Below are 27,963 nucleotides of genomic sequence, written 5' to 3' on the forward strand. Positions count from 1 at the left end.
GGGATAGTCAAAGCAAAAGCAATTTAATCTGCAAGAAAAAGCATGAGATTTGCAAAGTGACATATAACATCTTGCAGATACACTGACAATGTGTAGTACCATCAAAAAGGTGAGATTCATGGTCTGTACTCCAGCCCACAGCATGACCTTGTTACAAATGTACGCAACACTCAGGGCTTGATTCGGATATCTGATATGGTGATAGGCAATGGCAAGTTTGAGGGGTAATTTGGATGTAATTTACTTGTCCTAGCAAGTAAAGGCGGGGAGGGATAGCTCAGTGGTTTGAGCATTGGCCTGCTAAACCCAGGGTTATGAGTTTAATCCTTGATGGGGCCACTTAGGGATCTGGGGTAAAATCAATATTTGGTCCTGCTAGTGAAGGCAGGGGGCTGGACTCAATGACCTTTCAAGGTCCCCTCCAGCTGTATGAGATGGGATATCTCCATTAATTTTTTTTTTTTTTTTGTGAGATTGTATTTAACATAACTTTGTCTTACTCCCTTCTTCCCTACAGCTCCATCTGCTTGCATGTTTCTCAGTTTTTAGACTGTGAGCTCCTCAGGGCAGTGATCATCCATTCCTGCTGTTTGGAAAGTACTTAGTACATTGTAGCCAGCACTAGAAACATAATAATGATGACACACAAGATATGTAAACATACTTAAGACTGAAGCAGGGTTTGATTAGGTCAGTACTGGGATGGGAAATTTCCAAAGAAAAACAAATAATTGGATCTCTTCTTAGCAGGCTGTAGGAAGTAGAGTGTTAGTGTTTTAGTAAGTTGTACTCTCTGTACTGCAGAATGATGCATGCTGTTGAACAGTGGTGAGTGCTGTGTTGCTAGAAGCGCCATCCTTCAGGTGAAGTGTAAAATCATAGTCCTAACCGTTGGCAGCCATTAATGGTATTCTAGCCCAGAATAGTGGTGCTAATCTTAGTGTCCCATCTGTATTCCAAATCACCCATGTTTTACTCAACCTACCATAATTCTCCCTGTATTTACAGTTCTCTTACTTTCCTATCCGAAGGTATCGCATAGAAATGTTGTGCCATGTTAAACCACTGTTGTATTTCACCCCCAAAGATGGCTGCAGTGGATGATTTCTTTGTACAGTTTGTGTATACAGGTGTTGAGTTTCTAAAGTGCTTTGGGATCCTTTGGATTAAAGGAGCTATACAAATACAAAATTATAATCTTCTATAAACTTCATGAAGTGTTTTTGACTTTGCAAGATTCATACCCACACATGTGCCATCAGTATTGAGCCCTCATTGTATGACATACAGCATAGATAAGTTGTCTTGTTAATTGTAGCCAGAAGTACCATTTATCTGCTGGCACCTCCTAGTTCAGGGAGCTGTGTTACTACCAGTCCTAGAAAGACAACCATAAGCGTTAGTTGCAGTCTCATATCTAACTGCTTAACAATTGTGTGGTCATTTATAAGGAGCTGTGATTCTGGAAACAGGCTACGTTGCCTTTGAAAAATGTCATAGAGCTGGCTGATTTTTTCAGCATTTTTAATGCTGAACAGGCATTAAACATATTAGCATTAACCTATGTTAGTCATCCTGTCAGAGAGGTTACACAGAAGTAACTACTGGTGGGGAACGAATAGTCTCATGACAAGGAAGCCAGCTACTGTGTGCTTCCTCTGCTTGGCAGACGGCCCAGAGCTGTGTGTTGGTAATGGCATTGTATGGCCAGAAATCTGAAAGGTTTTGGCAGCTTCACTTGCAGATTCTTGTCTTCTCATTTGAATGATATACACGATAGCAACACTTATCCTGCATTGATAGTGTGATGCTGTTACAAAACTGACCTTTTAAACTGCAGATATTTTTGACTGAGTTCTCTTCTGTGTTGTTTTTGGTAGAAGGGGAACTTATGGCTCGTTGTGTTTAACATATAAATTACATTTTGTGCTAGCTAGACCCTGCAGGGTACCATATATTTCAAATACTTGGTTCCAATATTTGGTTAGGCAGCATAACCCGTGTGTCCTTTGATACATCTATACTGCAGGGAAAAAACCATGGCACCGAGTCTCAGAGCTGACTCGGGTTCCTGGGAGCACAAGCTGCAGTGCTAAATATTGCAGTGTAGAGATTTGGGCTCTGGTTGGAGCCCATGCTCTGAGACCCACCTCACGCCCCCCCGTTCAGACAAGCTTGCTGACTTCTCAAGGAGTTTTCAAAACAGAACTGTACAGATCACTTAAAATCCACTTTTCCAAATCTATAGTCTGGAGCATCAGATATAGTTCAAATTGTAGTTGCATAAGGCCATTATCATAAAAGAATCATAGAAGATTAGGGTTGGAAGAGATTCCATCACCTCCCTAGGTAACCCATTCCAGTGCTTCACAACCCTCCTAGTGAAATAGTTTTTCCTAATATCCAACCTAGACCTCCCCCACTGCAACTTGAGACCATTGCTCCTTGTTCTGTCATCTGCCACCATTGAGAACAGCCAAGCTCCATCCTCTCTGGAACCCCCCTTCAGGTAGTTGAAGCCAAAAGGCTGCTATCAAATCCCACCTCACTCTTCTCTTCTGCAGACTAAATAAGCCCAGTTCACTTAGCCTCTCCTCATAAATCAATCATTGAGTGGGGCCTCTTAGGGATCTGGGGCAAAATCAGTACTTGGTCCTGCTAGTGAAGGCAGGGGGCTGGACTCGATGACCTTTCAAGGTCCCTTCCAGTTCTAGGAGATGGGATATCTCCATTAATTTAATTCAAGTCATGTGCCCCAGCTCCCCAATCATTTTCATTGCCCTCCACTGGACTCTCTCCAATATGTCAATCTTTTCTGTAGTGAGGGGCCAAAACTGGATGCAATACTCCAGATGTGGCATCACCAGTGCTGAATAGAGGGGAATTATCACTTCCCTTGATCTGCTAGCAATGCTCCTACTAATGCAGCCCAATATGCCATTAGCCTTCTTGTCAACAAGAGCACACTGTTTACTCATATCCAGCTTCTTGTCCACTGTAATCTCCAGGTCCTTTTCTGCAGCACTGCCACTTAGCCAGTCGGTACCCAGCCTATAGCAGTGCATTGGATTCTTCCGTTCTAAGTGCAGGACTCTGCACTTGTCTTTGTTGAACCTCATCAGATTTCTTTTGGCCCAATCCTCTAATTTGTCTGGGAAACAAGCAGGGAGAACTGGAAGTCCTGGCACAGTCAAGGAATTATGAAGTAATTGGAATAACGGAGACTTGGTGGGATAACTCACATGACTGGAGTACTGTCATGGATGGATATAAACTGTTCAGGAAGGACATGCAGGGCAGAAAAGGTGGGGGAGTTGCATTGTATGTAAGAACAGTATGACTGCTCAGAGCACCAGTATAAAACTGCAGAAAAACCCTAAGAGTCTCTGGATTAAGTTTAGAAGTGTGAGGAACAAGGATGGTGTCATGGTGGGAGTCTGCTATAGACCCCCAGAGCAGGGGGATGAGGTGGACGAGGCTGTCTTCCGGCAACTAACAGAAGTTACTAGATCAAAGGCCCTGGTTCTCATGGGAGACTTAAATCACCCTGATATCTGCTGGGAGAGCAATACAGCGGTGCACAGACAATCCAGGAAGCTTTTGGAAAGTGTAGGGGACAATTTCCTGGTGCAAGTGCTGGAGGAACCAACTGGGGGCAGAGTTCTTCTTCACCTGCTACTCAAACAGGGAAGAATTAGTAGGGGAAGCAAAAGTGGATGGGAATCTGGGAGGCAGTGACCATAAGATGGTCGAGTTCAGGATCCTGACACAAGGAAGAAAGGAGAGCAGCAGAATATGGACCCTGGACTTCAGAAAAGCAGACTTTGACTCCCTCCAGGAACTGATGGGCAGGATCCCCTGGGAGAATAACCAGGAATTCCATGACTTTAGCAAAGCTTTTGATACAGTCTCCCACAGTATTCTTGCCGGTATGTTAAAGAAGTATGGACTGGTTGAATGGACTACAAGGTGGATAGAAAGCTGGTTAGATTGTCAGGCTCAACAGGTAGTGATCAATGACTCCACATCTAGTTGGCAGCCATATCAAACGGAGTGCCCCAAGGGTCGGTCCTGGGGCTGGTTTTGTTCAATATCTTCATTAATGATCTGGAGGATGGCGCTGACTGCACCCGCAGCAAGTTTGCATATGACACTAAACTGGGAGGAGTGGTAGATACATTGGAGGGTAGGGATAGGATACAGAGGGACCTAGACAAATTAGAGGATTGGGCTAAAAGAAATCTGAGGTTCAACAAGGACAAGTGCAGAGTCCTGCACTTACGACGGAAGAATCCAATGCACTGCTACAGACTAGAGACCGAATGGCTAGGCAGCAGTTCTGGAAAAAAGGACCTTGGGGTTATAGTGGAAGAGAAGTTGGATATAAGTCGACAGTGTGCCCTTGTTGCCAAGAAGGCTAACGGCATTTGGGGCTGTATAAGTAGGGGCATTGCCAGCAGATGGAGGGACATGATCATTTCCCTCTATTCAACACTGGTGGGGCCTCCTCTGGAGTACTGTGTCCAGTTTTGAGCCCCACAGTACAAGAAAGATGTGGAAAAATTGGAAAGAGTCCAGCGGAGGTCAACAAAAATGATTAGGGGGCTGAAGCACATGACTTATGAGGAGAGGTTGAGGGAATTGGGATTGTTTAGTCTGCAGAAGAGAAGAGTGAGAGGGGATTTGATAGCTGCTTTCAACTACCTGAAAGGGGGTTCCAAAGACGATGGATCTAGACTGTTCTCAGTGGAAGCAGATGATAGAACAAGGAGTAATGGTCTCCTGTTGCAGTGGGGGAGGTTTAGGTTGGATATTAGGAAAAACTTTCACTAGAAGGGTGGTGAAGGATTGGAGTGGGTTATCTAGGGAGGTGGTGGAATCTCCTTCCTTAGAGGTTTTTAAGGTCAGGCTTGACAAAGCCCTGGCTGGGATGATTTAGTTGGGGATTGGTCCTGCTTTGAGCAGAGGGTTGGACTAGATGACCTCCTGAGGTCCCTTCCAACTCTGATATTCTATGATTTGGCCATCACATCAGCCAACTCGCTCAGCACCCTGGGATGCTTTGCATTCGGCCCCATGGACTTATGCGTGTCCAGCTTTTCTAAATAGTCCTTAATCTGTTCTTTCAGCACTGAAGTCTGCTCATCTCCTCCCCATACTGTGCTGCTCAGTTCAGCAGTCTGGAGCTGACCTTGTCTGTGAAGATTGAGGCAAAAAAAAGCATTGAGTACTTCAGCTTTTTCCACATCATCTGTCACTAGGTTGCCTCCCCCATTCAGTAAGGGTCTCACACTTTCCCTGACCACCTTCTTGTTGCTACCATACCTGTAGAAGCTGTTCTTGTTACCTTTCACATCCCTTGCTAGCTGCAACTCCAATTGTGCTTTGGCGTTCCTGATTACACCCTTGCATACTCAAGCAATATTTTTATACTTCTCTCTAGTCATCTGTCCAAGTTTCCACGTCTTGTAAGCTTCCTTTTTGTGTTTAAGCTCATAGAAGATTTCTCTGTTAAGCCAAGCTGGTTGCCTGCCATATTTGCTGTTCTTTCTCCACATCGGGATGGTTTGTTCGGGCACCCTCAATAAGGCTTCTTTATAATACATCCAGCTCTCCATTCATAATGAAAATAACTTGCTCACATTGAGGAGTAATTTACATCTTGAGTAGTTTCATTGATTTCATTGGGACTATTTGTGTAGTCTAATACTGCTCAGTATGTGTATATGTATGTCAGAGGGCTCTTAGTTTGGTGTTGTGTTTTGTTTTTGAACAAGAAACTTGTTACAATTCTTTAAATCTTTCTTCTGTAAAAAGATGTACACTGCCTTTTTTTCATTAAAGGTGGAAATAGTAAATGAAAAATATGAAGGCATGAGCAAACTGAAGGGAATTGATAATTCAAAGTGCAATCTCACTTATATCAACTTCCATCGTACTGAGGCTTCCAAGCTGAAGGTCCGTTAAATCTGTCAAGTTAATGCTTATTAGGCTTCTCTTTGAAGTATGTTGTAGCTGATTATAAACATTTTATAAGTAAAGGAAACCAAATTTAGAGAGAGGATGTGTTCATCAACCTATAGATGTAAATGTGATAGTTTTAAGTAGTTCCAATACAAAAAAGACTAATCATTAAAATAATTCTTTTAAACAAAACAGAATTAGAGCTAACCTCCTCTCATTCCACAGCTAAAACATCTCAGACCTGGTTTATGCTTAAAATTTAGGTTACCCTAGCTACCCCTCAGAGATGTACTTATGCTGATCTATGTCCCAGCATAGACACCATTGGGTCAGTGGAAGAATTCTTACATCGACTTAGCTTCTGCTTCTCGCTGGAGTAGATTAACTAGAGGCAAAAAATAAATCCTCCTTTCAGTATAGAAAGTGTCTACACTATGTCACAGCTTCAGTCTGTAGCATAGTCAAGCCCATAGTTGTGGGTTTATGTACTCTAGGAGAAGTAGACAAGTTATCACTAATAATGTATCTTGCTTAACTTGGTCTTTTAAATAGCTAAATTTTAAAATAATACAATGTCCTATGGAGTTCAGATCTTAATGTGGACAAGCTTTTTTTCTTTTTCTCTCTTGGTTTTTTATTTGTAAAAGGATTTGGATTAATTATATATCAATAAACCATTGAATAAGATTTTTTTTTGTTTTAAGTTGCTGTGTGTGTATCAAGTTAATAGAAATTTTAATAAAAATACAACATTAATAATTGAACTCAGAGGGACATATTGGAAAATCAGCATAAATAAGCATAAATCAGTGTAATTCACATGCAGAAGAATGTGGTTGTAGCAGGAAAAGCAACTATTAGAAGGGTGAACTATAAAATAAATTGTGTGCAAGGAGGAAGGGAGTAGATATGCCTTATCTTAGGCCATTCTACATCCTTCTTATGCCTTGGTTGCTTTTCCTGCTACACATCCACACTTCAGCCCTTTCAACATGTAGAAAAAAACCCTTCTTACCACTTATTTCATCTTATCAGCTGGTTTGTCTAGATAAGAATAAGAGGTCATGGTTAGGTCAATAACACATACTAGCTAATCACAACATTTCCTCAGCCTCTTCTTAATCTAGAAAAACCCAATATGACCATCTATTTCACTTTCCATTGGGCCCAATATTTCTGAGCCAATTTTAGAGGCAAATAATTACAAATGCAATTTTGCACATATAGAAATAAAGACTAGTATCTAAATATCTGAACTTATTCAGTTATGCCCCAGGTCAGCAAAGCACTGAAACACGTTCTCAAGTCAAGCTGGGATTTAAGCACATGGTTAAAGCTAACAATATACTTAAGTGGTTAGCCTGAACTACTGTCTTCAGTTAAGGTCTGATCCTTCTTCCATTAAATATAATGGCAAAAATCCCTTTGTCTTCAATGGTGCAGGATCAAGTCCTTATGCCCCAGTAATCTAAAGGCAATTTAGGGTGCTGATGATTAATATTTTTTTTTAATGCTGCATGAACATACACATAAGATTAACTGGAAAAAAGATTACAAAGACTACAGAGTTCAAAGGTTTGTCCTTAGGTTGTACGTGTGCAAACTTTATGTGGACAATTATCTACTTATTTATTAAGTAAATTAGACTTAATTTACTAAGTCTTGCTTTTTGCAAAAAGGCTACCTATGAGAATTCTCATATGCTTTGTCAATATACATTTCTACATACATAGGACATCCATTAAAATGATTATTGGACTTTTTTTATGAGGTTAGATTGGTTAGGTATGTTTTCGGTCCTGAGAGATGCTGAATTGGCTACAATGGATGTGGTAGGAGCTGAATTCACCTCAGAGTTTGAACAAAAAAGAATAAAGGTTACAAATTGAGAGTCGATAATCTAGATTGCCCATTTAATTCAGTCCTGAACAATTAAAATGGTCAGTTCTATTTTCCTGTCCTAACTGAAGTTTGTAACTTATTCCCAGTAACCAACATTAGAACTCCATATAACTGAATGGAATAGGAGACACAATTAAGCTGGCTGACCAGAGGTTTGGATAAAAGGTGGAATTCTTCACTATAAGCAATATAATTTGGAAGGCCCAAATATAGCTACAAGGATTTAAGAATAAAATGGCTTATTCCATCGCTAGTTTTCAAACTATGACTTTTAGTCACTTACCAAGGGATGTCTGGAACATGTTGGCAGGAGAATAGAATCTTCTTTTTTCCAAGTTGTGTATTAAATCAGTATTAACAAAATGGAAATAGAAGTGCTTATTTGAATTATGTGCCCATACTTCCATTCACCCTATTTCTCTTTTCCATTTGGTCAATGAATTGGTCTGAATTTTATTTGTAGAGTAGTGAAATGGGGAGGGGGGTTAAAAGTTCAGTCCAGTGAACAATGAAAAAACATTTCAATTCTGCAAATAAAAGTAGAAAATGAAATCTGTAGCTGTTTTGATGTAGGAATATTACTACATATAAAGCAAATAAACCATCTTTCTGAGTGCATGAACATAGCATGACATTAGCTCATAGTATATTGTCTTGAAGTTTTGAAAGGATATCCTAAAGGTATTTTTCAGAGTTTTTTTTCCTCTGATTTCCATAGTTTATTGTAATATTCCCCCAGGGATGCTTGAAACTGAATGTTTTTATTTATCAAACTTTTTTTTCCTCCCCTCCACATACTCAATTGATATTTCTCAAGATATCAAGTTGCTAGCACTGAATTTATTTTTTGGACGGGGCGTTTATTTAAAGAATATTTCACATATAAAATATTATGTGGACTATTTTTATCAGTAACTAAATGAAACAGGTAAGAGAGTTATATAATTTACTGCACATGAAATAATATGTATGCCAATATTCACTCTGCATATCTATATTCACTAAGACCCTAATCCTGCAAAGACATATGCCTATATTTTACTTAAAGCCTTACTGGCCTCATTTTTTCATCACATGCTTAACTTAAGTACATATGGAAGCCTTTGCAAGATCTGACTGCAAGTGCCAAATTCTGCCCTCATCTCCACACCATAAGCCAGATTCTCTCAACTAACAATAATATAAATCAGGAGTAACTCCAGTGAACTCAACTTGTGAAAGGGTGAGGTGAATAACATTCCTTGTGTCTAATTTAACTTGTGAATTTTGCTTTCAGGGCACTTAAATCAGTCTCCCTGCTTGCCTTTCAGAATAAACATTGTTTGAAATCAGTATGTTTTTCATGTTTGTTTCAGTGGGCCATTAAAGAACATTTCACTGTATGCTGTGGGGAGGGAAAGAGGCAATACCTAACCACTTACATTTTTCTGTTAAATGCAGTCCTGCTAACTCATAAGCATATGAATCCTATTGAAGTCATTGAGTCTACTCATGTTGTGAGGTATTATAATTAATTGAGTCAGAATCCAGCTGTTGACTGAGAGTCATGGACAATATTTAGGAGATCTATGCTAGGGGTTCTCAAACTGGGGGTTGGGACCCCTCAGTGGATCGCAAGGTCATTATATGAGGGTCGCGAGCTGTCAGCCTCCACGCCAAACCCCACTTGCATCCAGCATTTATAATATTTAAAAGGGTGTTTAATTTATTTGGGGGGGGGGGTCGCACTCAGAGGCTTGCAATTTTTCACCAGTAAAAAAGTTTGAGACCCACTGATCTATGCCCTATTTTCAGTTAGTGGCATTTAACCATTCCAGTGTCTGAGAAAGTCTGAGTAATGTTAAGCTGCAAACACTCTCAAGTTTGTCAGATATTGGTTATTCATGGAATAACGTTCACAGCTAATTCTGGTAAAGAAATTTCTAGGAGGTCATTTCAATAGTTTAATTGTCCAAAATAAGTTATAGATCATATACAGTAAAACCTCAGAGTTACGAACTCCAGAGTTATCAACTGACCAGTCAACCACACACCTCATTTGAAACTTGAAGTATGCCATCAGGCAGCAGCAGAGACACCCCCCCAAAAAAAGAGGCAAATATAGTACAGTACTGTATTAAATGAAAACTACTACAAAATAAAGGGAACATTTAAAAAAAGATTTGACAAGGTAAGGAATTTTTTCTGTGCTCGTTTCATTTAAATTAAGATGGTTAAAGGCAGCATTTTTCTTCTACGTAGTAAAGTTTCAAAGTTGTCTGAAGTCAATGTTCAGTTACAAACTTTTGAAAGAACAACAATTACATTGTGTTCAGAGTTACGAACATTTCAGAGTTACGAACAACCTCCATTCCTGAGGAGTTTGTAACTCTGAGGTTCTACTGTATGGCTTATATAGCAAAATGCACATACTCAGAGACAGACGGCAAGGCTAATATTCCAAGGACATTATCCTGTCCTTGTGCACAGACATCACATTACCCAAAGTGCACCTGAAAATGACAGAATTTGTCCCTTAGAAGTGACTCATTGATACATTTGATACAGTGTATCATGTTAAAGTTCCCTAAATGTCTCATTAGTAAATACAGATATGAAACACTGTAACAGCTCAAAGATCTGCACAGAAACATCTCTCCGCAACAGATTGTCATGATGTTTTGTATGTGAGGTCAAGGTGGCAGCACTTTGAGAATGTATTGAGATTCATTGTAGGAGCTTCCTCAAATTGTTATTGCCTGGTTTGAAATAAAGTCAGTTGGAAGGTTTTTGGTTTCTTTGTTTTGCAGCGATATAGATCAGCGGTTCTCAAAGCCAGCCCGCTGCTTGTTCAGGGAAAGCCTCTGGCGGGCCGAGCCAGTTTGTTTACCTACCGCGTCCGCAGGTTCGGTCGAACGTGGCTCCCACTGGCCACGGTTCACCGCTCCAGGCCAATGGGGCCTGCGGGAAGGGCGGCCATCACATCCCACGCTGCTTCCCGCAGCCCCTATTGGCCTGGAGCAGTGAATTGCAGCCAGTGGGAGCCGCGATCGGCCCAACCTGCAGACACAGCAGGTAAACAAACCGGCCCGGCCCGCAAGGGGCTTTCCCTGAACAAGCAGCAGACTGGTTTTGAGAACCACTAATATAGATGACTTTTTAAAGCATTTAATGAAATTATTAAAATAATAAAATTGTTATGCACGGTTCTTTCAGGTGATGTAAGGTTTATATATTTTAAAACAAATTTAAAATTCACTACAAAATATTAAGGGCCACATTGTGGCTGGCCCTGCATCCACGTAGAAGAGGAGGAAGCCTCTTCTCCTAATCCCCTTCCATTCATATACTTGCTCCAGGCACATTGGATGAAATCATGACTCTGTTGAAGTCAGTGGGATTTTTGCCATTGACTTCAGTGTGGACAGGATTTCCCCCCTATGTGTCTAGTTGCTCCCAGGACCAGCTCCAGGCACCAGCCGACCAAGCACGTGCTTGGGGCGGCACCTTAGAAGGGGCGGCTAATGTTGGGGTGGTGGGGGGTGCTCGCAGTGTTTGTTTTTTGTTTGGCAGGGCGGCACTCGAGGGGTTGTTTGTTTCGGCCGGGCAGCGCGGAAGCTTTGGCGGCGCAGTGTTGCAGGTGTTGGGGGGGGGTGTTTGGGCGGTCCGGCGCTCTGGGGGTTTGGGCGGCCTGGCCCGGTGAGGCGCTGGGGGGGCAGGCGTTTGGGCGGCCCGGCGCAGCGCTCGGGGGGGGGTTGGGCGGCCCGGCGCAGCGCTCGGAGGGGGGGGTTGGGCGGCCCGGCGCAGCGCTCGGGGGTGGGGGGTTGGGCAGCCCAGCGCTCGGGGGTGGGGGGTTGGGCAGCCCAGCGCTCTTCTTTTTTGCCTGAGGCGGCAAAAAAGTTAGAGCCAGTCCTGGTTGCTCTGTGTTGGTATCACCAGCAGCACTATCGCCTCCAGCGGTCTAAGGCTGAAACGTACTGACCCAGCACAATAGGGGACAAATATTACACATATTTAAAGGGTCAGGAAACAGCTACTAAAGTGAATGCTCCCTTGGGAGCCCTACGAGAAAATCTGGCTGAGTTGGCCAAAATTTTCCTTGATGATCCTACTGAACATGCAACTACTCAAATGCAAGTTGTGCCTGGAAGCCACAATAAAGGCCATGCTATATAAAAAGAATGTAGATATTCATGATCAATATGTTCCTTCCTTTCCGGTTAGGGCTCAGAACTAGAGCTGTGTGAATTACTGATTTTTCAGTTCTCTGGCTAAACCAAAATGTGTTAAGGGGAAAAAACAGATAGTAGTTTGGAGTTGAATGAAACAGTTTCGTTTAAAAGAGTTTTACATCTTTTAAAAAACACAATGGAGGTAAAATTCAAAACAAAGTAATTTCAAATAAAAAAGATCAAAACATTTCATTAAAAAAAATCAAGACTAAACATTTAGTTGAGGGTTTTTTGTCTGTTTTGGTTTTTTGTTTGTTTGTTTTTCCTCAGTCTGAAACAATTCAGTGGAATTAAACACAAACTTTCAGAATGTTTTCTGTTGACCTGAATCTACATTTTTCAGTTTTAAAAAGTTGCCAGAATCTCCCTCATGGTCAATTATCAAATAGTGGAGACTATAACTTTGGAGATTATTGTTTATATAAACATACTGTTTGTTTCATTCACACAGGTTTACCGAGCAGAAATTGCACCCATTAAAGAAAATGTGAATCATGTCAATGACCTTGCTCACCAGTTCACCTCCTCTGATATACAGCTTTCTCCATATAATCTCAACTGCCTAGAAGACCTGAACACAAGGTGGAAGCTTCTACAGGTAATATTGTCTTAATCATTTTTGAAGCTCTGCATTTACATGGACATGTTTTTTCTTGTGTTTTGTCCCAGTGGAAAACATAATTGTTGCTATGCAAATTACAGTGTGCATACCTTTTTTTTTTTAAACAAAGAAAAGAAAAGCTGATATTATAAATGGTTTTCCTCATATTTCTGACTACCCAAATCTCACTCTCTCAAGAACATGATAAATTGAGCTAACCCTATTAATTGTAGATAATTAGCATGTAGCCCATGTGTAATTAAAAGTATGCTTCTAGCTGGTTGCTTAAAATTCTCTCTTCAGGAACAGATTTTTTTTTTTAATTTCATCACCGTAAAAAATTATAAACACCAAAAGATGTGCATTTGTTGCAATTTACACTACCATGTATTTCATATGACAATTTATTGTGGATTAGGCATATCCAATCTTTACAGCTCTTTTGTATGGCATATGGAAGATTGACTTTAGAGAGTTTATTTTCACAACTCCAGTGCATTCTCTTTTCTGTTTCAATTACTTCCAAGGACATTCATTTTAAATACTTCCCTGTACAAGCAGCTTAGTGATCCTGTGCAGTACATCCATTAAAATCACACCTGTGGTATCAAATCTAAAATTACAAAGCATTATATTCATTAGTCATTGGCAGAATTCAGTAATCCTATTAAAGTAATCAAAAAAGTGGATTTTATGAGTTTGCTTTTAAAGCTGAAAAAGTATTAAACTATTTCATCACATCAGAATGAATATCAAATTTAAATGGAAATCAAAATTGAAAAGATTATAGAACAGATTTTACAGAGATGTACATCCACTTAAGTTTAGTTATTCTTCATTATTTTCCAGCAAAGCCAACTAATATGCATATATTACAGATTCTTTTACTTTATGCAAGTGACCCCCAATTTGGATTAACGGGAGACATGTATGTGTGCATGCGCAGATGTATTTCAATGTGTTTCATTCCAAAATCTGAGAAACAGTAGTCTGTGTGTTGACTTTAACAGGGACATGTTAAAAATATGTAAGTAGGTAGGAAGTGCAAGATAAGCCTGGAATTGGACTGAATAATGTAAAGTGCTGATGCTTATCACAAGACTTCAGATTTTCATGGATAAGAATAAACCCCCTTCCCTCTTTTCATGCACATGATCAGAGATGACCAGTGTCTGCCTATAGCGTGTGTGGCGGGAGGGGTGGGGGGGGGAGGGCAGAGTGAGGCCAGAAGGCTTCAGCAGTGTTCTTGAGCATGCTCAGTACAAGCCAAGCAGCAAATTGGGTGGGGGGCACATGACCGCACATGCCTCTGTATGTCTTCTGTGCTGTTGGTGCTAACACTATTTCCTCTAGCCAGCATGTCAGTGCACCTGTGTCATCATACCATTCAAGCAGGGTGCCTGACACATTTGTGCCCCACAATATAGGTCCCAGATATAGGTCTCTTCAACCTTTCCTTCTCTAGGAATTCGTCCCTTGCTCTTTGCCAGCTGCTCCTGCAAGCCCTCTATCTTCCCATATGCTTCTCTTTCTGGCTCATTCTTAGCAGCAGGTTCCATTCCTAATGATCCTATGAGCCCTTCCACTAGCCAATCTCCCTTCCAGACTGGCCTGTGAGATTTTCTTCAACATACAACTATAGGCACCAATTCTGTGGGTGCTCTAGGACCAGAGCACCCACGGGGGGAAAAAAATGGTGGGTGCTGAGCACCTACCGGCAGCCCACCTACCAGAACCTCCCTCTCCCCCAGCACCTCTTGCTCACTGGCAGGCTCCACCGACCAGTGCCTCCCACACCCTCCCAGCGCCTCCTGCCTGTCACATATCAGCTGCTTCATGACATCAGGAGGTGCTGGGGGGGAGTAGTGAGGAGCGAGGGTGCAGCACACTTGCGGGAGGGGGCAGAACTGGGCAGGGAAGAAGCAGGGCAGGGGCTGGGAAAAGGGGTGGAGTTGGGGCAGGACTTGGGCAGAGCCAGAGGGGAGCACCCCCCCGCAGATTAGAAACTCGGCGCCTATGCACAGAACAGTAAATGCTTGGTATGCCTGATAGCCAGTCCTGGTTTCCAGTCCAGCTGGGGAGGTGCCTGGTTTAGCCAAACCTCTCATATACATGCTTTGTTGACCATGTTAAGGGCAATCTGAACCACTTCCTAATTAAATGCCATGTAGTGTAGGTGTACAGGCAAAAAATATTCATTTGGAAAACTCCAACACATCTAAATAGTTGAATGTACATATCACAAAGCTACATTTGCTGCATCTTATGTGAATATTAAGAGGAAAAAAGCTTGCTTGCATCAAGAGTAGCAATGAACATGCTAGTTCAGATAAAATGTTAATAGTATTGGACCTTAAACCAAATGCAACAGCTCCACATCCTTCCAGATCCTGACTATGGAGCACAGGAGACATTATTAAAACAGACTAGCATAAGATGAAAAGACAGAACCAAGGATAAAGTGCTCTCCATATTCTCCAGTGTAATATTACTAATTATAGTGGATAGGGTAAGGGAGAGGTGTTTCAGGAATAGATTTGTCCAAGTGATAGGAATTTGAAATGAAAGAAGAATTGGCCATGGTGTTGGGGAGGGAAAAGAACATCCAAACTCGAATATTTTTATGGAAACTAATCCACTTAGATAGAATATATTCTATTTATATGAATCTCTGTAGCAAAGTGTGTCAGGGCAAGATATTGGAGCAGACAAAACAAATGAATCAGTGGTGGTAAGATCGTGTTTTATGCTTTGTTCATATTTATGGAAATAAGTATGATGGTGCATGGAATGCATTCTGATAACTAAAGAACAGAGGTAAAAACATTGCAACATATCTATAAACCTGTCTTGAAGGAAGAACCTAAGCAGATTACCCATTTTAAAGGAATCAGGATGTGACAGGGGGTGGGGGGAAATGGCATAATTGAATAATATATTCTTTTTGCTTAAAATAAGAGGGTGCTGGGTGTAGAGAGAGAACAAACTGCTTATATTTAGGCAACCTGTATCATTGATCAGTAATTGTCTGCACTGTATTCATACCTGAATGGCACTTGTGATGGGTGCCTGTTGGAATGGTCTGAGAATGCCACCTCAGGGCAGACTGCAAGAAACACAGCAGACAATCACCACAACTGGTGGCTTACTCTATAATTAGATTCACCAAACTAGCAGCAAGAGAGCTTCTGTAGCACCACACCTGTTAACCAGAAGCCTAACACAGTCCCCTTGGCTCCCAGCCAGAAAAACAGGTCTACTATAGTGATAGGTTACTGAAAACCCAGTTCACCATATGTGAGGTTCTACTAATCCCAAAGGTTCAGAAACTTACCCCCAGGTCAATATGTATCTCAGATATTACCCAAATATCATGCTGTCAACCAATGCTTAGTAAGCTAACTAAAGATATTAATAAAAGTATAAAATAGAGTTATAAATGGTTAATAGATCATATACATACAAATGATTGTGAATTCCTTAAATCAGGTGTGTAGCAGTGATAGAATAGACTGCTGGTTTGCAAAAGTCACCCTGGTAACTTCCAAAAGATTGAAAGGTCCTCAGTCTATTGTTCAAAATACTCCTTTTAATTGTAAATCCACAGTCCAGAGAATTGGAGCAGGAATGAGGCAAAATGGAGATCTCTCAGGTCTTTTTTATATCCTCTGCCCTGTGCTTAGAAATGTACTGTCCCAAACAAAGCCCATAGACCCTGTGTATGGAAAGTGTGGCAGAGCTCTGACCTTGCCCCCGTGGGTCCTGCACTTCTAGGCAGTATATGCTAGCCTCAGTGGCTCACTGTGACCCTCCACATAGCCCTTCTCTCTCTGGGGCCAGGGTTACAGTCCTTTTCATCATAGGCCAGCAAGGAGGTTGGTGAGAGAACTCCCACAGTCTCTGTTGTCCCTAGGGACTTGTTTTAGAACAGTTTAGCATCCTGTCCTGACAGGGACCTGACTTCCCCTCCCAGGAGGTGTTCCTGTAGTGGTGGGTTGGGAGGAACCCGGCCCGCCCTCTACTCCAGTTTCCGGCCCAGGGACCCTAATGGTAGCAGCTGTTAGCAGCCAACCTTTTACTGCCAGAGTTGCTACATTTCCCTGGGCTACTTCCCCACAGCTCTCCTGCTTCTCCCTTCTTCACCCTTACATTAGGGCTCCCTTATCAATAGCTTGAGAATGTCTTCATTAAGCAGCCCTTCAGCCACACTTCCTCTCCTTGACTCTCCCCTGCCTGACTGGAGTGAGTCCTTTTTATAGTATCAGTGGGGCCTTAATTAGAGTCAGGTGGTCACATTAGCTTAATGGCCTCATCTGACTCTTTGCAGGTTAATTGGAGTCAGGTGTTCTCATTAGCCTGAAGCAGCCCCTGCTCTGGTCAGTCAGGGAACAGAAAACAGTTAATCCAGTGGCCAGTATATCTGCCTTCTGCTATTCTGCTGTACCCAACTGGCCTGGGTCTATCACAAAAGTTACTGACAAAGATGGAGTCCGAGGTCACATGTCCACATCACAAGCCCTTAAATGTTTTGCATTGACTCCTTGTTGTCTGAGGTGTCCTCAGGAAGAGCTGTCTGGAGAGTTAATTCTTCTTAATGGTCTATCAAGCTTGAATAGTTCATTCACAATGGGTTGGCGAGACCTTGTGGGTGTCACCCCAAGAACAAACACATTTAAGATACAAATACCTTGCTAATATTCAGAATTTCAGATACAGTGATGATACATGGTTTTAACCAAGATAATCATACTTGACAAATTGTAACTTTTCCATTGGTATCTTACATGATACATTTTATATCAAATTTAGTGCAGTTGTGCAACAGTGGTAGCAACAATGATATAAATATAACAATGATATAAATGGTTAACTTCCTTTTCATACAGCATCACAGCACTTTCTAGTATATTTCCCACATTGGTCTATGTTAGGATTAGACTTTTATTTCCGTGATCAGTACCTCCAGTAAAGTCTGTGATTAGGTGGGACTAGTTCTGGAAGAATCGCAACTTCTGCCAATGCAGCATGAAAATTTAACTCAAACAATGAATACAACAATCATTCTAACTAATGGGATAGTTTCCTAATCTTTCTTGAGCTTCTGGTTTTCAACTGATTGCCAGTTTCGCCTAATTTTTTCCATAATTTTTCTTTCTTTCATTAGAGTCATTTGGTATTTCCCTACCTCTTTTGCCATCTCTGCCCTTTATTATTTTTTCCTCTGCATGTTTTCATTCTATTTATTTCCATATTTCTTCCTTTTATGCTATTCTTATTTTCTGTTTCTCTCTTTGGCTTCTTTTTACTCATTTTTCAATAAGTAGTGCCTATTTATCTTTTTGTTGCTCTCTTTCTCTTTTGTCTATATTCCTCTCTGTCCATTTTCTCCTCTTTCTCCCCTTTGTGTTTTTTCTTTCTTCTCATCCTTCTCTTTTTCTTCTCCAATCCCCCTTTCTTCTTTCCCTTGTTTTTCTCCCCAGTTTGATATTGCCCTGTTTTTTCTCACTGTCTTTCCATCAGGTAAAATATTGCTGAAACACCAGTTCCCATCTCCCACAAGATATCATGTAAAAGTACTATATGAATAGTTGCTTTCCTGATATAACCACCAGCTATATATCCCTTCCTTAATACATATAAGTGAGATGCATAAAGCTTACCAGATATGAAATCATGATGAATGCTGATTTTAGGGAGAGGTCTGGGATTATCTAGTTCTAGAAATTTTTAATAAACTGAGAGTGGAAATAATACTTTTCTGCTTTTAACAAAGGGATTTTTATAAGAGCGGAGAAAAAATCTCAAATAGTCTAGTACTCATTTAATTTAAAATCTTACGTAGAGTCTACTTTGTACATTTTATTAGCTTGCATGCAAAAACTTGTCCTGCTTCTTGTGTAGTCATATATACCAGCACAAACTGAATGTACAGGGCATGAAAAATGCTATCAAAGCACAGTTTTAATACCATTCAAAATGAAGTGGGCAATTAACACCTCTGCACTCATAGGTCAAAGGAGAGTTAGTGGGTTACAGGTTGTTGTAATGAGACATAAAACCAGTGTCTCCAGTGTGTCCACAATTTTTGGTGTCTAGCAGAGTCATGAATATAAACTCCAAGGCTCATTTTTTGAAAATGTTCTGCCAATTTCCTATTATGACATGGACTGATAGGTCAGATATGGAGTGATCGCTTTGTGAAAAGTTTTAATCCACAAGTGATAGGGTGTTTTTGGCTTTTATCATTTTTCTGTGAGTTCTTTTGAAAGCACAATGATTGCCTCATCTCACCCACATAGTTGTGTGGGGCATTTGATGCATTGGATGAGGCTGCCCACATCTTGTGTTAGGCATGTATCAGACCCATGGATCTTGAAAGTTGTGTTGTGTCAGGGGAGTGGTATTAATCATTGTAGCAGTGGAGATATGTCTGCAGGTTTTGCAACTGCTGTTATGGCAGAGTCTGGCGCTACTTTGAGTTAGCGGGTTCTGGTCTGTGGGAAGCTTCTTATGATGAACTTGGTGAAGGGGGTTGTTTGAAGGCCAAAAGAGGGGGCTCAGGAAAGATTTATTTCAGGATGTGGTCCCCATCAAGTAGAGGTTATAGTTATGAGTTCTGGTAGGTGACAACTAGGAGTATGCAGTCAGTGGGTCCCCCCGTATTGAAGCAGGTTCTTTTGATGCAATCTACTTCTCTAGTGGAGTATCCTTGGCCACGTCTACACTACCCGCCGGATTGGTGGGTAGTAATCAATCTATCGGGGATTGATTTATCACGTCTTGTCTAGACACGATAAATTGATCTGCAAATCGATACCCATACTCCACCTCGGCAGGAGGAGTAAGTGGAGTCGATGGGGGAGCCACAGCAGTCAACTTGTCGCTGTGAGGACGGCCAGGTAAGTCGAACTAAGATACTTCGACTTCAGCTACGTGAATAGCGTAGCTGAAGTTGCGTATCTTAGATCGATTTCCCCCCCCCCCCAGAGTGTAGACCAGCCCCTTGTTTTGTGAAGGTGGTTTTAAGTGTGTTAAGGTGTGTATCCTGAACTTTCTCCTTGGAGCATATTCTGTGGTATCTGAGTGACTGCCTGTAGATAACAAATTTCTTATTATGTCTAGGGTAGGTTCCTGTATCTATGAAGGTAAGTGTGATCCATGAGTTTCTAGTATATAGTTGTCTGTAGGGTTCCATTGTTGAAGCTGATCATGGTGTCCAGGAAGTTGATGCTGGTGTGGGAGAGTTCTAGAAATTTTAACTAATTTTTTCATTAATTCACCTCTGCCATATTTTGTACCTGTCTTATATTTGCTTCCTGCCAACATATGTGCAATGGAGTACTACTGGCAAAAACAACAAGGAGTCTGGTGGCACCTTAAAGACTAACAGATTTATTTGGGCATAAGCTTTCGTGAGTAAAAACCTCACTTCTTCGGATGCATAGAGTGAAAGTTACAGATGCAGGCATTATATACTGACACATGGAGAGCAGGGAGTTACTTCACAAGTGGAGAACCAGTGTTGACAGGGCCAATTCAATCAGGGTGGATGTAGTCCACTCCCAATAATAGATGAGGAGGTGTCAATTCCAGGAGAGGAAAAGCTGCTTCTGTAGTGAGCCAGCCACTCCCAGTCCCTATTCAAGCCCAGATTAATGGTGTTGAATTTGCAAATGAATTTTAGTTCTGCTGTTTCTCTTTGAAGTCTGTTTCTGAAGTTTTTTTGTTCAATGATAGTGACTTTTAAATCTGTAATAGATGGCCAGTGGTGTCCTGTTATTGTCCTTGTTGGGCCTGTCCTGCAGTAGGTGATTTCTGGGTACCCGTCTTGCTCTGTCAATCTGTTTCCTCACTTCCCCAGGTGGGTATTGTAGTTTTACGAATGCTTGATAAATGTGGGCTGTAGTCCACGAAAGCTTATGCTCTAATAAATTTGTTAGTCTCTAAGGTGCCACAAGTACTCCTGTTCTTCTTTTTGCCAATGCATTGTAGTTTCCTTAGGAAGTCGGTGGTGTCTCGAAGATAGCTGGGAGTGCTGGTAGCATAGCGTCTGAGGAGAGAGTCCAAATAGCCAGATAATCCTGCTGTCAGAGTGCCAATGCCTGAAATGATGGGGCGTCCAGGGTTTCCGGGTTTATGGATCTTGGGTAGCAGATAGAAGGACAATAACAGAACACCACTGGCCATCACATACAGCCCCCAGCTAAAACCTCTCCAGCGCATTATCCACGATCTACAACCTATCCTGGAAAATGATCCCTCACTCTCACAGACCTTGGGAGGCAGGCCAGTCCTCGCTTACAGACAACCCCCCAACCTGAAGCAAATACTCACCAGCAACTACACACCACACCACAGAAACACCAACCCAGGAACCTATCCCTGTAGCAAACCTCGTTGCCTACTCTGTCCCCATATCTTCTCTGGCAACAGCATCAGAGGACCCAACCACATCAGCCACACCATCAGGGGCTCATTCACCTGCACATCCTCTAATGTCATATATGCCATCATGTGCCAGCAATGCCCCTCTGCCATGTACATTGGCCAAACGGGAAAGTCCCTCCGCAAAAGAATAAATGGACACAAATCGGACATCAGGAATGGTAACATACATAAGCCAGTAAGTGAACACTTCAATCTCCCTGGTCATTCTATTACAGATTTAAAAGTCACTATCATTGAACAAAAAAACTTCAGAAACAGACTTCAAAGAGAAACAGCAGAACTAAAATTCATTTGCAAATTCAACACCATTAATCTGGGCTTGAATAGGGACTGGGAGTGGCTGGCTCACTACAGAAGCAGCTTTTCCTCTCCTGGAATTGACACCTCCTCATCTATTATTGGGAGTGGACTACATCCACCCTGATTGAATTGGCCCTGTCAACACTGGTTCTCCACTTGTGAAGTAACTCCCTGCTCTCCATGTGTCAGTATATAATGCCTGCATCTGTAACTTTCACTCTATGCATCCGAAGAAGTGAGGTTTTTACTCACGAAAGCTTATGCCCAAATAAATCTGTTAGTCTTTAAGGTGCCACCAGACTCCTTGTTGTTTTTGTAGATACAGACTAACACGGCTACCCCCTGATACTGGCAAAAATGTTTGCAGAAAGTGGGCTTTAAATGCACTTGTATGAATATTTAGGGAAACTGAATTTCAAATGTAAATGCACAAGTATTGGCACTGGAAGTGTTTGCACGCGCAACCAATCCTGGCTCTGCAATATTATACCATGTTATGTAATCAATCAGAGCTAACTAACACTGCTCAGATATTGAATTCTCACAGAGTACTGTTCATCATCAATCCCTGGTGTTAAAACTATGTGCAAATAATTAGTTTCATACTTTTGAATAGAGTACACTTGTGAAAAAAATGCAATTTGCTTACAGACATTCTCTGAGCAGAAAGAGGCTAAATTATTTGAATAAACTATTTGTTATGAATTCCTCAATTAGCTCTAGAATTCAGATTCTGTGTGCATCCAACAGACGTGGGCAATTAGAATGTAGAGGCAGCAGGCTCAGCACCCTACGGGAGGAAATGCTTTGCATGTCTGTCTTCCAGTCCATGGTTGGAAGGAGCTCTATCCAACCCTCCTTGGCTTCGAAAGATATTTGGTCTGATACAGGGTAAAAAGTGAATCCTCTGTGTTAAAAAAAAAAGAGAGAGAGAGGTTTTAGAGTATCACCTGAGGATCATGAGGGAAAACACAACCCAGACTACAAGGATCCTGATAAGTAGTTTTGATTTCCATCAAGATTATTTCCCCATCCCTCATTAAGTGTGAATATCATAATGAAGTACTTGTAATAAGCCCAACTATATATCAACAGGAACCTGCTGGAAATTGTGATGCAAACTCAAGAAGTAGCTTCAAAGGGATATTGTCAAGTTGTTTCGGCACAAAATTTAGGTTTACAAAATTAAAATTAATTGTGTAATAGTTTTGAGGGTTTTTTAATTGAATGAAAAAAATTGCAGACATTTATCTGTTCTGTAAAATAGTACCATGTGGTTTCAGTGCCAAGCTATGAAGCTGAATAGGCTGAGTGAAGAGCAGATAACAAGTTAGAGCTAATGTGCGCCTAATCCTGCATTTATGTGCAAAGAGGGAGAGTGAGTGAAGGCAGCATTGTGCCCAATTCCCGCTCATGTTCTCACCTCTTGTGCTCCCAGTGTGCAAGGTTACAGAGAACTCTTGTTCCAACAGCAGTGTTAGACTCCCTCAGAGGGTGCACGGAAGGTTACAGTAAGAGTTTGACTGGTCAGCTGAGGTCAGCTGCATTTTGTTAAAGGGTTACAATGCTGGAGTGTTAGACACTCGATACAGTGACAGAAAGGGTTCTTCCATCGCTGTAGTAAATCCACCCTCTGAGAGGCGGTAGCTAAGTTGACAGAAGAATTCTTCCATCAACGTAGCAGCATCTACATTGGGGCTTAGGTCAGCTTACCTGCATCTCTCAGGGGTTTGAATTTTTCACACCCCTGAGAGACATAGTTAGGTCACCCTTAGCTTTTGGTGTAGAACAGGCCTCAGTCACAGTGCCTTTCTTAGGCACCATACATGCAGGAACTGTTGGAAGTGCACATACCATACTGTGGGCAGTGGCTTAAAGCCACAGTCTAACCCTTAGGTGCTGAGTGCTATTTACACTCTGTTGATGAGTCCTTTATTGAGCCCTGTAATAAATATTTTTTTAATAAATAGCATTGTAATAAATGATATTAAAATAGCATCTTCAAGGTGCTTCACAAACATTAACTGACTGATCCTGTCAGTACTTTGTGAGGTAAATACTATAAATCCCATTTTGCAAACTGAGTAACTGACGTACAGAGAGTTTAAAGGCCATGGAAGAAATCCTAGCCTCAATGGCAAAATTCCCCACTGACTTCAATGGAGCTGGGATTTCACACCAAATAGTTGAAGGTAACCTGAGGTCTTCACTTACTTACGGCCAACCGTGTAAAAAAGAGCCACTTGCCTTCTGATTGGTTAGTGCTGCAATGTCATGAGCACATAACTCAGCCAACGTGGTAGTTGGCCACCAAGGGAAATTAAAAAAAAAAAATCAGTTTGATCCTTTTCATTGGCCTTCACTGCAGAGGATGTGAGGTTTCCACAACTGAGCCATTCTTTTTCAGTGACAAATCTGAGAAACTATCCCCAGTTGAGATGTCAGTAGAGGGAGGTATTGGAACAAATTAACCCAATGGTTCTGAGGAACTCAAATATGAAATTGCAGAGCTACTAACTGTTGTCTGTAACCTATCACTTAAATCAGCTTCTGTACCAGATGACTGGAGGATAGCTAATGTGACGCCAATTTGTAAAAAGGCTCCAAATGCCATCCGAGAAATTACAGGAGGCAAATTGGTTGAAACTATAGTAAAGAAAAGAATTATAAGAGACAAGAAAATAATTTTGGGGGAGGAGTCAATATGGCTTTTGTAAAGGGAAATCATGCCTCACAAATCTATTAGAATTCTTTGAGGGAGTGAACAAACTTGTGGACAAGGGGGATCCACTGGATATAGTTTACATGGACTTTCTGAAAGCCTTTGACAAGGTCCCTCACCAAAGGCACTTAAGCAAAGTAAGTAGTCCTGCATTAAGAAGGAAGATCCTCTCATGGATCAGTAACTGGTTAAAAGACAGGAAACAAAAGGTAGGAATAAATGGTCAGTTGTCAGAAGAGAGAGGAGTAAATACTGGTGTCTCCCAGACATCTGTACTGGGACCAGTGCTGTTCAACATATTCATAAATGATCTGGAAAAAGGGGTAAACGGTAAAGTGGCTAAGTTTGCAGATGTTACAAAATTACTGACAATAGTTAAGTCCAAAGCAGACTGCGAAGAGTTACAAAGGGATCTCACAAAACTGGGTGCCTGGGCAACAAAATAGCAGATGAAATTCAGTGTTGCTCAATGCGAAGTAATGCATATTGGAAAACATAATTCCAACTATACATACAAAATGATGGGGTCTAAATTAGCTGTTACCACTCAAGAAAGAGATCTTGGAGTCACTGTGGGTAGTTTCCTGAAAATATCTACTCAATGTACAGCGGAAGTCAAAAAAGCTAACAAAATGTTGGGAATCATTAGGAAAGGGATAGATAATAAGACAGAAAATATCATAATGCCACTATATAAATCCATGATAGCCCACACCTTGAATATTGTGTGCCGTTCTGGTCACCTCGTCTCAAAAAATATATATATTAGAAATGGAAAATATACAAAGGGCAACAAAAATGATTGGGGGTATGGAACAGGTTCCATATGAAGAGAGATTAAATGCATATGTTTTAGGCATCTGTGTGTATGACTTTGCTGAAAAAGATATGTTTCAACATAAGCAGCATATGTGTTGAAAGTTTATTAAAAGTGGATAGGTGGAGGCAATGCAACATTGCTTAAAACAGATTTTTATTCCCCTATAGGAGGGAGACTACAACTCATACATCTACATATAGAAGGCAATATTTTTATTTTTCATCAGGAAATGAATCTTTCCTTTTTTTTGCATAGAGTTTTCATAGATTCTAGGACTGGAAGGGACCTCGAGAGGTCATCGAGTCCAGTCCTCTGCCCGCATGGCAGGACCAAATACTGTCTAGACCATCCCTGATAGACATTTATCTAACCTACTCTTAAATATCTCCAGAGATGGAGATTCCACAACATCCCTAGGCAATTTATTCCAGTGTTTAACCACTCTGACACTTAGGAACTTTTTCCTAATGTCCAACCTAGACCTCCCTTGCTGCAGTTTAAACCCATTGCTTCTTGTTCTATCCTTAGAGGCTAAGGTGAACAAGTTTTCTCCCTCCTCCTTATGACACCCTTTTAAATACCTGAAAACTGCTATCATGTCCCCTCTCAGTCTTCTCTTTTTCAAACTAAACAAACCCAATTCTTTCAGCCTTCCTTCATAGGTCATGTTCTCAAGACCTTTAATCATTCTTGTTGCTCTTCTCTGGACCCTTTCCAATTTCTCCACACCTTTTTTTTAAAATGCGGTGCCCAGAACTGGCCACAATACTCCAGCTGAGGCCTAACCAGAGCAGAGTAGAGCGGAAGAATGACTTCTCATGTCTTGCTCACAACACACCTGTTAATACATCCCAGAATCATGTTTGCTTTTTTTACAACAGCATCACACTGTTGACTCATATTTAGCTTGTGGTCCACTATAACCCCTAGATCCCTTTCTGCCGTACTCCTTCCTAGACAGTCTCTTCCCATTCTATATGTGTGAAACTGATTTTTCCTTCCTAAGTGGAGCACTTTGCATTTGTCTTTGTTAAACTTCATCCTGTTTAACTCAGACCATTTCTCCAATTTGTCCAGATCATTTTGAATTATGACCCTGTCCTCCAAAGCAGTTGCAATCCCTCCCAGTTTGGTATCATCCGCAAACTTAATAACCGTACTGTCTATGCCAATATCTAAGTCGTTGATGAAGATCTTGAACAGAGCCGGTCCCAAAACAGACCCCTGCGGTACCCCACTCGTTACGCCTTTCCAGCAGGATTGGGAACCATTAATAACAACTCTCTGAGTACGGTTATCCAGCCAGTTATGCACCCACCTTATAGTAGCCCCATCTAAATTGTATTTGCCTAGTTTATCGATAAGAATATCATGCGAGACTGTATCAAATGCCTTACTAAAGTCTAGGTATAGCACATCCACAGCTTCACCCTTATCCACAAGGCTCGTTATCCTATCAAAGAAAGCTATCAGATTGGTTTGACATGATTTGTTCTTCACAAATCCATGCTGGCTGTTCCCTATCACCTTACCACCTTCCAAGTGTTTGCAGATGATTTCCTTAATTACTTGCTCCATTATCTTCCCTGGCACAGAAGTTAAACTAACTGGTCTGTAGTTTCCTGGGTTGTTTTTATTTCCCTTTTTATAGATGGGCACTATATTTGCCCTTTTCCAGTCTTCTGGAATCTCTCCCGTCTCCCATGATTTTCCAAAGATAATAGCTAGAGGCTCAGATACCTCCTCTATTAGCTCCTTGAGTATTCTAGGATGCATTTCATCAGGCCCTGGTGACTTGCAGGCATCTAACTTTTCTAAGTGATTTTTAACTTGTTCTTTTTTTATTTTATCTGCTAAACCTACCCCCTTCCCATTAGCATTCACTATGTTAGGCATTCCTTCAGACTGTTAGATTGTTACTCTGATTGTTTATCATTTCAGTAAAATTATTATTTGTTTTTCATAATACCTTCAGCTTGTGAATCTGTCTGTATATGACCAAGAATTGGAGGTAACGTTTCTATCTTGGGCCAGAATTCTGGCGCAGCTGTGATCATTGTAATCAAGGAATCCTCAAAACCCAACTCCTTTTCAACCTAGGCTATTTGCTATTTTAGCAAACGCAAGTTTCGCCTTCCCCGCAGAGGGAGATTTTGTTCCTCTCTGGAATTTAAATTTCCCATTTAGTTTCAGTACTAAAGATGCTGCTATTGTATATTCTATGGAATTGGAACTTCTGCCAAAACTACAACTTCCATGGCTCTTGAATGGAATGTTAATCATTTAATTGATTATGCGACTTGGCCTCTATAGTGATCTAGATGTACCCTTTTGTTCTTATTCATTTCTGTTAGCTTGAAACTCAATTTTCCTGAACATTTTTTTGTCCATGTAGTTTTCAATTTATAGTACACACACTGACTAAAGGCCAATTTTTAACAATTCAAAGAGGGAAGGGGAAACATAACTATCCGAATGTGGGATTAAATTACCTTGACAATGAAAAGCAACAGAGTTTTATTTTACAGATCCAGACTAACACGGCTACCCCTCTGATACTTGACAGTGAATTACATTTCAGAAATTGAAAGGATTCCTGGGTAAATCAGGAGTAAGTCCTCATTGTTCTTGTGGAGTGTTTGGGAAAATAAATGAAAGAAGTTCAGAATAATGCAACAGTAATTATCATCAGGAGACCATACTAGTAGAGAAAGATATTGATCAGATTACTGTTGGGTAGCCATATTAATGACATGATGCTCTGTATGACAAATTTTGGTTTCTCAAAAGTATAAGTACTTAGAGATTATTTGCAATACAAGGTACATTCATTACAGCAGTCTGTTACTCTTATTTACTTCCTTTTTTGCTGGCTTGTTGCCCTGTTTAAAGACTTATTATAAAGAACCATACAAAACAGTAATTTGTCTTTTCTTACATTCTCCTTTGAGGGTATATATAAACACACACACATGTAAAATATTAAAGAAAAGTT

At 41.0% G+C, this 27,963-nt stretch overlaps 1 protein-coding gene across 10 annotated transcripts in view; it reads left to right on the top strand.

The window, feature by feature from the left end:
• Nucleotides 1-27,963, top strand: part of DMD (dystrophin) — a 2,004,766-nt gene that overhangs the window by 1,743,619 nt on the left and 233,184 nt on the right. For all 10 annotated transcript variants that reach the window (XM_054005916.1, XM_054005912.1, XM_054005914.1 and 7 more), the window contains one exon: nucleotides 12,529-12,675. In XM_054005916.1, coding sequence (XP_053861891.1) covers nucleotides 12,529-12,675 — 147 coding nt within the window. The remainder of the gene's footprint in view (nucleotides 1-12,528; nucleotides 12,676-27,963) is intronic.

The sequence above is a fragment of the Malaclemys terrapin genome, chromosome 1 (assembly GCF_027887155.1).
Source record: "Malaclemys terrapin pileata isolate rMalTer1 chromosome 1, rMalTer1.hap1, whole genome shotgun sequence".
NCBI classification, from domain to species: Eukaryota; Metazoa; Chordata; order Testudines; family Emydidae; genus Malaclemys; species Malaclemys terrapin.